This window comes from Ascidia mentula, chromosome 9, assembly GCF_947561715.1.
Source record: "Ascidia mentula chromosome 9, kaAscMent1.1, whole genome shotgun sequence".
Classification (NCBI taxonomy): domain Eukaryota; kingdom Metazoa; phylum Chordata; class Ascidiacea; order Phlebobranchia; family Ascidiidae; genus Ascidia; species Ascidia mentula.
This window is the reverse complement of record NC_138574.1, coordinates 9097768-9109124: the sequence shown is the minus strand read 5'-3', so window position 1 is coordinate 9109124 and position 11357 is coordinate 9097768. Positions and strand designations below refer to the sequence as shown.

General features: G+C 39.3%; 2 protein-coding genes across 2 annotated transcripts; one reads left to right on the top strand and one right to left on the bottom strand.

Annotated features, from left to right (window-relative positions):
* The first annotated feature begins 1139 nt into the window (after positions 1-1139).
* Positions 1140-2287, top strand: LOC145913810 (fatty acid-binding protein, brain-like). The gene is made up of 4 exons (XM_083001572.1): positions 1140-1269; positions 1332-1507; positions 1797-1907; positions 2014-2287. The coding sequence occupies exons 1-4, from the start codon at positions 1197-1199 to the stop codon at positions 2062-2064; spliced, it is 411 nt and encodes a 136-aa protein (XP_082857698.1). The 5' UTR covers positions 1140-1196; the 3' UTR covers positions 2065-2287.
* A 283-nt stretch (positions 2288-2570) lies between these two features.
* Positions 2571-5996, bottom strand: LOC145913865 (ras-related C3 botulinum toxin substrate 1-like). Its single transcript, XM_083001628.1, has 4 exons — positions 5918-5996; positions 5071-5261; positions 4259-4474; positions 2571-3266 (listed from the first exon to the last, which is right to left on the bottom strand). The coding sequence occupies exons 1-4, from the start codon at positions 5921-5923 to the stop codon at positions 3101-3103; spliced, it is 579 nt and encodes a 192-aa protein (XP_082857754.1). The 5' UTR covers positions 5924-5996; the 3' UTR covers positions 2571-3100.
* Positions 5997-11357: the final 5361 nt, after the last annotated feature.

Here is an 11357-nt window from a genome sequence, read left to right as displayed (position 1 = left end):
TGATTTTGTATACTTGTCAATTTTAGTTAAATCGATTACATTGTTCGCATCCTATTCTCATCAACACGTTTTTTTAACTGCACAAAAGCCAACAGGTTAACGCAAGAAACATTTCAACTGGATGATTGGTAGCGAACAAAGTTCAACGACTTTGTTACTAGAGTGGAGGCTTTCAAAAAATCAAAAAGTAAAACATGACACGTTGATGCTTTTGACGCAGAGCCCCTTGGACCACGTTATTTACATATTTCGTCATGCAATCCCCGTTTCGGTCTGGGCACAAATCATAATTTCACAATATCAAAACGTAAAACAAGACACGTTGAGGCTTTTGACGTCGAGCCCCACGGACCGCGTTATATGTATATTTCGTCATACAATCCCCGTTTCGGGCCAGGCACAAACCATGTGCAATTTATTGATACGCAGCGTTAAATAAGCCTTGACTAAATTACATACCCGATAGTTCTTGACCAACAAGCCTGAGGAAACCCAAGTACTGTGGAAAATTTGACTACAAAAAGACCTATTTATTTAAAAGCAAATCCGTTACAGAGGTTTGACACCATACAAAATCGGATACAACGAATTGAATGCCGGGGTATTGAAGACTGCGCTTGCTTTGCCAAGCGAAATTTCACGCTGTCGTCACGGATCCTTTCGATCTCCGTTGGGTCAAACGTTCTTTACAGATATTGGGTTGAATTGGCCAGTCACAAACTGACACAGGACGCCGTTGGACTCTGGCTAATCACCTGTAGCTGAGGAAAGTCTACAAAGAGCAGCCACTTAACAAATATTTGCTCATAACATATGGGCTACACGGGACGTCTGCAAATCACTCCTATACACATTAACAAGTATTTGGTAAGAGCAAAGTTCGCAACTGTCTGCTAGTGGCGGTGTTCAGAAACACACTAGGACAAACTCGCCACATTGCGGCCATTAGCGCAGAGGGCTGTACTGGTTTTGCTGGCAGTTGTCCCGCAGCCAAGTTTTGCAATTGTTTGGTTATCTCGGTTAGCTTGTGCTGTCGATATTCAACTGTGAATGCAGAAGTGAAGTACTTGAAATCTTTGAAGCATGAGAGAAAGGTTTTTAAAGACATTGATCTTAAACACTTTTGTTCGTTTGTTTTCAGCTTCGTATTCTCCGCATATTCGATAGAACGCGAAATTTTAAAAAAAAATTAAACAATGGCTTCCCCCCTCTTTGCAAAATGGAAACTGGAAAAGAGCGATAATTTTGACGAATACATGAAGGCAGTTGGTGAGTTCATTATAAATGCTACTAAGAAACCGTGCGAACATGTCTTCCTTTGCTGCATTCAGGAGTCAACATTGCATTGCGAAAGATGGGAGCGATTGTGAGCTCGACATCGGAAATATCGGATGAGGGAAACGGTAAAATACGAATCAACACTCAAAGTACATTTAAGTCGGCAAACGTGTTGTTCCCGGTTGGAGAAGAAATGGAAGAATCGACGATGGATGGGAGAACATGCAAGGTTTGTATTTATCGTATTAAGACTTGCAGGGGAATTAGATTGTAACCGCCCTGGTTTATTGTTTAGTTATTGACAGATGAATTACAAACTTACCGCGTTTCATGTACGCCGTACATTGTACGGAAGGTGGTTTAGCTTTAAACTGTAAAAAATATGAGTTTCTACGAAATTGCCTTTGCGTCGATTTGTTAAAAATTAACCACGTCGTATAACTTTAAAATATGACGATCTGCAAACAACAATTTATATTAACTGCAACTCATCTTAAAAAAATTGCACGTACGCACAGACTACAATAAACTGGGACGGTCCGAATAAACTTCATCAAGTTCAAAAGTGGAATGATGGAAAACGGACCGCTACGCTTGACTGGATATACAAAGACGACGGCATGCTTTTGGTAAGTGTTTGGCCAGGATTTATGTCATAATTTTATTATGTAAGTTGCTGGGCAACTTTTTTCATTGTCTTGCATTCCTTTTAACGCCTTTTTTCTCATTTTGCAGCACTTGGAATGTGACGGGGTTACCTGCGACAGATATCATTCCAAATGTTAAATGATTTTGTGAAACAAAATACATTCATTTCACCTGACAGTGCAACACCGGGCCACAAATCATATTTCCTTGTTTTAATTATAGCTATGTGATATTGCGCCGTATAACTTCGGAGATCTGCACATTATGTTTCTCGTGTAGCATACAACAATATGATTTGCAACCGAATCACATACACGCAAACTAACGCAGAAGGATTCTTAATTGTTCACGCCCAAATAATTGCCGCAATACCAGATGATTAACTATTGACTACATCAGTCTCCTAAAAATAAAATAGGAAAATGTTTTCCTGCACAAGCAAAAAAGTTAACGTTTAGCAGGGTCCAATATTGATATGTCTAAAAATACTGGAACCTTTCTATAATTTATACGAAGGCAATCAACCAGAAAAGCGATTAAAGCCGCCATTTCAATAGTAGTTGTTCACAAGTAAACCCAACTTCTCAGACAATTTATATATTTATCGTAGAACGGTAGTTTTTTGTACACAATGAACAGCTGTATATATGATCATGGGAAATAGGGTACAAATTGGGACGAAAATACGGCCAAAAGCCTCTACTTAGACATCACACAAAACCCAAAAACGCAAGTTTTGAAAACAGGAATGTTTCGAGCTAAAAATATTAAAACAGATTTCTATTGGCTTTGTTTCGCAGCTAATGATATGGAATGATAAATATCCTATATTGCTGAAAACACAATGAAAATATGTCAGTAAATCCATATTACATATGAACTAAAACAGTCATAGAAAGAAACGCATAAAAAAACGGTATAGGTACCTGTGTTTTGTGAAGAAGAAAATATAAAAACAACAGCAAAAATTCATTGAAACAACATTTAAACCCGCAATAAAACTAAACACAATCTAAACTTCAGATCAAAATTGTCTCGATTATTCGTAAGAACCAGTTCGTTAAAAAGTACATCGACCTGCTGTTGTTAAACCAACTTAAGGACGCTTTGAACTTTTTATACTATTTGAACATGCCAGGTATTGTTATAGTACTGTTGGCTGTGCCATTGCAGCTTAAAGTGTTACGCATGTTTTTTCTTTCTTGTTGGTTTTCGGTGGGAATAAAACGGTGACGATAGCGTCCTTAAACACTTCCTGAATTCCTTGTCCTTTGAGACTTGAGCATTCGACGTATTTTATCGCTCCGATTTCTTTCGCCAGTTGTAAGCCTTGTTCTAAACTAAAAAAGAATAGACATGTATTAGCTTTCTTCAATGCGCCGTGTCAGGCTCTGGTTTGAAACTATTTATGAGTCACTATACGAAACAAGATAGTCATCACCTCTTCGTGGGTTATTTTTCTTGTTTTTAGCGCCGTGACGCATTTCATTTGTTACGTCATTTGCAGCACCTGAGGAAGCGCGATTAAGCTCGCGAAAGCTCGTGCAAGTTCAATAGTTGCCCGGCACAGTATTCACCAACAGTTTATGAAATAGTTTCGCAATATGTTTCGCAAAGAATTAAATCTATTTGCTAACCTAATCAAAGGCCATACTACTTGTTAAATGCTGATGTTACGTCATAATATAGATTAATTTAAACGAAAAGTTTGTGCCATAAATGAAACGAGGATCCAAACTCTGCCGTGACCCTTAAAAGTTTGAAAAACCCTGATTTAGACGAGCGGTGTTAACGTTTAATATGTACTTCAGCAAATTTGGAGGACGAAATTTACTAAATCACAGCATGTTTGACCCTTCCAGTTGAGCAATTACAGAACTATCTTGCATGAAATCATCTAAGTTACGTGTCGCTGACGAACTACAATCACGTCAGTTAATTTCTGTGAGCTGCAGACACTTGGCCACTGTTTCAACATATAAGGTCTCATCAGTGCAGCTGGTGTGACTCTTCTGGATGATTCTGCCGACCATACGGTCCGGCACACACTTCCACTTTGTGGTGACTATACAATCACCATCATCCGTTGGGCACCAAACTGGGTGCAACCAAGGTGGAAACACTATGGCGAAGCAAATGCTCAACTATTAGTGTCGTCAGGCCCCGTGTCACATTAGTCATATATAAGCAAGGTCGAAACAGTGGCCATATCTCTCACAGAAATCATATTATTGGCTCCACTTTCCTGATGAAAATTTATGTTTGTTTGCGCGATGCATATTTGTTTTCTATGACATGGAGATATGCAGTTCGTTGGGCGCAACAACTCCACCTGACAGGTTGACTTCCAGTGCTTTTTAACTCCTCCAGGGTATCCTTGTCCTCACGGAGGTCAACCTTTGTTCCGACGAGGATGTAGGGGGAGTTCGGACAATGGTGGTGAGTTTCAGGAATCCATTTCGCCGATACACTGTGGTAGGAAGAGGGGGAAACCACCGAAAAGCAAATCAGAAAGATGTTGGTTTTCGGGTAGGAAAGTGGCCGCAACCTGAAAACAAACGTGTTTTCATTTTATGTCTTTTGAAGCAACAAGCCTCTAAATACATCTGGTGACTTAAACTAGAGGCTTGTTGCCTAATAAGACATTCCAATTGCAGTAATTTGCTGTCGCATAGAAAAATGCAACGCTTACCCGAGGACCAGATTCGTATGCAGTTTATAAACAAGTGGTTTCATTTTATTTTTTGTCACGTTGTATGCAATAAGTTATCACAATATAGGAGAACATTAGGTTTACAGGTTACAAGGTCTGGGCTGCGAGGCGTTTAAACCTAATCATTGCGATACGATAGCTGTGATCCCGAAGTAAGGACCTGCGCAGTGGGGCGATCCTGCTTATCATGCCCTTGCATGAAACATTACTGCAATATTGGAGAATATATCAACAAACAATAAAAGTTTGTACGTGTTTGAAAACACATCGTCAAGTCAATTTATTGCTGCACCCTACTAACCTGTGGTTATCATATGTAACATTGTACAAAAAAAATGTGTAGTTGTAACTAAATTTACATTTACTGTAGAGCAGTTCAGTTAATAAAAAGTACAGCTATTTTTCAAAACAATAGAACCTTGATTGCATACCTGTCATATTCTTTTTGACCAGCAGTATCCCACAATTGTAAGTAAAACGTCGTGTCGTCAAGGGTGGTCGTAGCTGCGTAGCTGTCGAAAATTGTTGGCACATAGTCTTCTGGAAACACGCCCCTGGCGTATGTAATGCATAGACAAGTTTTTCCAACAGCTCCATCCCCAACCAAGACGATTTTAACTGGCTTTTGGCGACAAATACATATAAGTGTTAGTGCCCATGTAACTTCGGTGATGGAGAAAATTACTGAAGCATTCGCATCACCAACAAATGGTTTCTATTGTATGCAAATTTTTGGGGTCGGTTTACTTATCACGTAATGTTACGTCATAGTGGCAATGCCCATACCAAAGAGGTATATTTTTTGCTGTAAAACCATTTTAAAACACGCAGGAATATTTTAACATATATTCAAGGTATATATGGTTTAACTGTAAGCCGCAACAGAATTAAGCAACTGAGCTGGGTTGAAACAATCAACAAACTTTTTCGTGCCATAAGTCATAGACTTCCAATTCGTTGTACTCAAGTAGAAAAACTGGAAATCTATCTCATAACATATACCGCTATTTTTGCTGCCGGGCATACGAAGTCTCGCCGGATGGCTGACGAAACGTCGGTTTCGGATAAATAACTTCAAAAACTTAAGTGCCAGAAGAACGATTTTGGTTAATTATCTCATAACAGTGCAAAAGCGTATCCATATATCGCAAAAAGTGTAACAAAAGTAACAAGTTTAGGCTTGTGAAAGCATAACAACGCACAAATTTGTGTGTATTATTGTTGGGTGAAAGTATAAAGTATATTATGAACACAAAAACAGCAACTGGCACTACTTACCCTCATTGCTCTGGCTCAGTTTAGCTTGTGTAAATCACAATAAGCAACATTCACACTAAATCTTTTAAATGTGAACCTTGAAAGTAAAAACAACCCTTGCTTAATTCGGTTGTAATGCAAACGGATTAATGTTAACTGCTTGTATGAAGTTTCCGGGCGTGCATGTTGATTTATGTACGTTGCTTTCCAATCACAAATCTATCAATCTGCTCTCAGTTCAACTTCTTCGAGACAATCAGCTTGACACAACACATTGCTGGACGTCAAGCAATTTCCGCGTCGGGCATGTTTGACGTCTAACAAAATAGCAAGTTAATCACAGGCAGTGACTAATACAAAACTACGACGATGAACGAATCACCGCTTTCATAGCCCTGTTTATACCTTTGGCTTGATATGTTTGCTGATTTATCTGTCTTATACACACATACCTATTTAATGTGTCATTGTAATAGTTTCCGCAACTCATTGTCCCTTTTAAGTAAAACCGTTTTAAACAAAGTCGCAGAGACACAAATTGTCGAAAACATTCCCTAGATCCTTCCATAAAAACTCCACCGTGCAAGCAACAACGCAAGTTGTAATTAAAACCAGCTATTGCAAACACACAGTTCTATACCAACTTAACTGAGAAATGCAAAAACATCTACTTTAGAACTACAATCCAGTAAGCTCGTTTGTTCACGTTCCAAATGAACAACATTACTTGTGTATGATTTTCCAACGCTATGATGTCACAAAGCTTAAGCTCTGGTCCTCTAGCAAGAGCGTTTCACTTTGCTCTAACCAAACACTACTGTCATCCTGGCAGAATCCAAAATTATTGTTTCGCGAAATCCGTTCCGCATCAATGAGCAGCATTGCACAAAAAGGTTTAACTTATACGAAGGAGTTTATTGTGGGGATATATCATACCAGTAAGCATTATTTTGCAAAATATTTCACTTGTTAACCAATTCGTACCAATACCTCTGTAGAAGTCCCAAGTTTACATGCAAAATGACCTGAAATACGAATCTTTTTACGCTATAATGCATTGCCGGTGACGTCACTTTCAATCAAGTGCCAAACCACTTTCCGCTTCATAGGATTTTTTTCAAATCTCAGTATCTGTCAAGGATAGAGTGCAGAATAGCGTAAAAGTAATAAAAATCGGTAGAGATCCCACGTATTCCATCAGAATGACCTGAAACACGGGTTTTTTTGTGTTTTTTTGCATTGCCGGTGACGTCACTTTCAATCAAGTGCCAAACCACTTTCCGCTTCATAGGATTTTTTTAAAATCTCAGTATCTGTCAAGGATAGAGTGCAGAATAGCGTGAAAGTAATAAAAATCGGTAGAGATCCCACGTATTCCATCCGAATGACCTGAAACACGGGTGTTTTTGCGTTTTTTTGCATTGCCGGTGACGTCACTTTCAATCAAGTGCCAAACCACTTTCCGCTTCATAGGATTTTTTTTAAATCTCAGTATCTGTCAAGGATAGAGTGCAGAATAGCGTGAAAGTAATAAAAATCGGTAGAGATCCCACGTATTCCATCAGAATGACCTGAAACACGGATCTTTTTACGCTATAATGCATTGCCGGTGACGTCACATTCAATCAAGTGCCAAACCACTTTCCGCTTCATAGGATTTTATTTAAATCTCAGTATCTGTCAAGGATAGAGTGCAGAATAGCGTGAAAGTAATAAAAATCGGTAGAGATCCCACGTATTCTATCAGAATGACCTGAAACACGGATCTTTTTACGCTATAATGCATTGCCGGTGACGTCACATTCAATCAAGTGCCAAACCACTTTCCGCTTCATAGGATTTTTTTTAAATCTCAGTATCTGTCAAGGATAGAGTGCAGAATAGCGCGAAAGTAATAAAAATCGGTAGAGATCCCACGTATTCCATCAAAATGACCTGAAACACGGGTGTTTTTGCGCTTTTTTGCATTGCCGGTGACGTCACATGCAATCAAGTGCCAAACCACTTTCCGCTTCATAGGATTTTTTTTAAATCTCAGTATCTGTCAAGGATAGAGTGCAGAATAGCGTGAAAGTAATAAAAATCGGTAGAGATCCCACGTATTCCACCAGAATGACCTGAAACACGGATCTTTTTACGCTATAATGCATTGCCGGTGACGTCACATTCAATCAAGTGCCAAACCACTTTCCGCTTCATAGGATTTTTTTTAAATCTCAGTATCTGTCAAGGATACAGTGCAGAATAGCGTGAAAGTAATAAAAATCGGTAGAGATCCCACGTATTCCACCAGAATGACCTGAAACACGGATCTTTTTACGCTATAATGCATTGCCGGTGACGTCACATTCAATCAAGTGCCAAACCACTTTCCGCTTCATAGGATTTTTTTTAAATCTCAGTATCTGTCAAGGATAGAGTGCAGAATAGCGCGAAAGTAATAAAAATCGGTAGAGATCCCACGTATTCCATCAAAATGACCTGAAACACGGGTGTTTTTGCGCTTTTTTGCATTGCCGGTGACGTCACATGCAATCAAGTGCCAAACCACTTTCCGCTTCATAGGATTTTTTTTAAATCTCAGTATCTGTCAAGGATAGAGTGCAGAATAGCGTGAAAGTAATAAAAATCGGTAGAGATCCCACGTATTCCACCAGAATGACCTGAAACACGGATCTTTTTACGCTATAATGCATTGCCGGTGACGTCACATTCAATCAAGTGCCAAACCACTTTCCGCTTCATAGGATTTTTTTTAAATCTCAGTATCTGTCAAGGATACAGTGCAGAATAGCGTGAAAGTAATAAAAATCGGTAGAGATCCCACGTATTCCACCAGAATGACCTGAAACACGGATCTTTTTACGCTATAATGCATTGCCGGTGACGTCACATTCAATCAAGTGCCAAACCACTTTCCGCTTCATAGGATTTTTTTTAAATCTCAGTATCTGTCAAGGATAGAGTGCAGAATAGCGTGAAAGTAATAAAAATCGGTAGAGATCCCACGTATTCCATCAGAATGACCTGAAACACGGGTGTTTTTGCGCTTTTTTGCATTGCCGGTGACGTCACTTTCAATCAAGTGCCAAACCACTTTCCGCTTCATAGGATTTTTTTTAAATCTCAGTATCTGTCAAGGATACAGTGCAGAATAGCGTGAAAGTAATAAAAATCGGTAGAGATCCCACGTATTCCACCAGAATGACCTGAAACACGGATCTTTTTACGCTATAATGCATTGCCGGTGACGTCACATTCAATCAAGTGCCAAACCACTTTCCGCTTCATAGGATTTTTTTTAAATCTCAGTATCTGTCAAGGATAGAGTGCAGAATAGCGTGAAAGTAATAAAAATCGGTAGAGATCCCACGTATTCCATAAAAATGACCTGAAACACGGGTGTTTTTGCGCTTTTTTGCATTGCCGGTGACGTCACATGCAATCAAGTGCCAAACCACTTTCCGCTTCATAGGATTTTTTTTAAATCTCAGTATCTGTCAAGGATAGAGTGCAGAATAGCGTGAAAATAATAAAAATCGGTAGAGATCCCACGTATTCCACCAGAATGACCTGAAACACGGGTGTTTTTGCGCTTTTTTGCATTGCCGGTGACGTCACATGCAATCAAGTGCCAAACCACTTTCCGCTTCATAGGATTTTTTTTAAATCTCATTATCTGTCAAGGATAGAGTGCAGAATAGCGTGAAAGTAATAAAAATCGGTAGAGATCCCACGTATTCCATCAGAATGACCTGAAACACGGATCTTTTTACGCTATAATGCATTGCCGGTGACGTCACATTCAATCAAGTGCCAAACCACTTTCCGCTTCATAGGATTTTTTTTAAATCTCAGTATCTGTCAAGGATAGAGTGCAGAATAGCGCGAAAGTAATAAAAATCGGTAGAGATCCCACGTATTCCATCAAAATGACCTGAAACACGTGTGTTTTTGCGCTTTTTTGCATTGCCGGTGACGTCACATGCAATCAAGTGCCATACCACTTTCCGCTTCATAGGATTTTTTTTAAATCTCAGTATCTGTCAAGGATAGAGTGCAGAATAGCGTGAAAGTAATAAAAATCGGTAGAGATCCCACGTATTCCACCAGAATGACCTGAAACACGAATCTTTTTACGCTATAATGCATTGCCGGTGACGTCACATTCAATCAAGTGCCAAACCACTTTCCGCTTCATAGGATTTTTTTTAAATCTCAGTATCTGTCAAGGATAGAGTGCAGAATAGCGTGAAAGTAATAAAAATCGGTAGAGATCCCACGTATTCCATCAGAATGACCTGAAACACGGGTGTTTTTGCGCTTTTTTGCATTGCCGGTGACGTCACTTTCAATCAAGTGCCAAACCACTTTCCGCTTCATAGGATTTTTTTTAAATCTCAGTATCTGTCAAGGATACAGTGCAGAATAGCGTGAAAGTAATAAAAATCGGTAGAGATCCCACGTATTCCACCAGAATGACCTGAAACACGGATCTTTTTACGCTATAATGCATTGCCGGTGACGTCACATTCAATCAAGTGCCAAACCACTTTCCGCTTCATAGGATTTTTTTTAAATCTCAGTATCTGTCAAGGATAGAGTGCAGAATAGCGTGAAAGTAATAAAAATCGGTAGAGATCCCACGTATTCCATAAAAATGACCTGAAACACGGGTGTTTTTGCGCTTTTTTGCATTGCCGGTGACGTCACTTTCAATCAAGTGCCAAACCACTTTCCGCTTCATAGGATTTTTTTTAAATCTCAGTATCTGTCAAGGATACAGTGCAGAATAGCGTGAAAGTAATAAAAATCGGTAGAGATCCCACGTATTCCACCAGAATGACCTGAAACACGGATCTTTTTACGCTATAATGCATTGCCGGTGACGTCACATTCAATCAAGTGCCAAACCACTTTCCGCTTCATAGGATTTTTTTTAAATCTCAGTATCTGTCAAGGATACAGTGCAGAATAGCGTGAAAGTAATAAAAATCGGTAGAGATCCCACGTATTCCACCAGAATGACCTGAAACACGGATCTTTTTACGCTATAATGCATTGCCGGTGACGTCACATTCAATCAAGTGCCAAACCACTTTCCGCTTCATAGGATTTTTTTTAAATCTCAGTATCTGTCAAGGATAGAGTGCAGAATAGCGTGAAAGTAATAAAAATCGGTAGAGATCCCACGTATTCCACCAGAATGACCTGAAACACGGATCTTTTTACGCTATAATGCATTGCCGGTGACGTCACATTCAATCAAGTGCCAAACCACTTTCCGCTTCATAGGATTTTTTTTAAATCTCAGTATCTGTCAAGGATACAGTGCAGAATAGCGTGAAAGTAATAAAAATCGGTAGAGATCCCACGTATTCCACCAGAATGACCTGAAACACGGATCTTTTTACGCTATAATGCATTGCCGGTGACGTCACATTCAATCAAGTGCCAAACC

Bases quoted from the DNA above. Each gene is read 5' to 3' on its own strand.
- LOC145913810 (XM_083001572.1), top strand. From the start codon at position 1,197: ATGGCTTCCCCCCTCTTTGCAAAATGGAAACTGGAAAAGAGCGATAAT. The intron at 1,508-1,796 runs GTTTGTATTTAT...ACGTACGCACAG, and splicing joins TGGATGGGAGAACATGCAAG to ACTACAATAAACTGGGACGG. The intron at 1,908-2,013 runs GTAAGTGTTTGG...CTCATTTTGCAG, and splicing joins AAGACGACGGCATGCTTTTG to CACTTGGAATGTGACGGGGT.
- LOC145913865 (XM_083001628.1), bottom strand. The intron at 4,475-5,070 runs GTATGCAATCAA...GTTTGTTTTCAG, and splicing joins GGTCAAAAAGAATATGACAG to GTTGCGGCCACTTTCCTACC. The intron at 3,267-4,258 runs GTGGAGTTGTTG...ATTCTTTTTTAG, and splicing joins ACTGGAAGTCAACCTGTCAG to TTTAGAACAAGGCTTACAAC.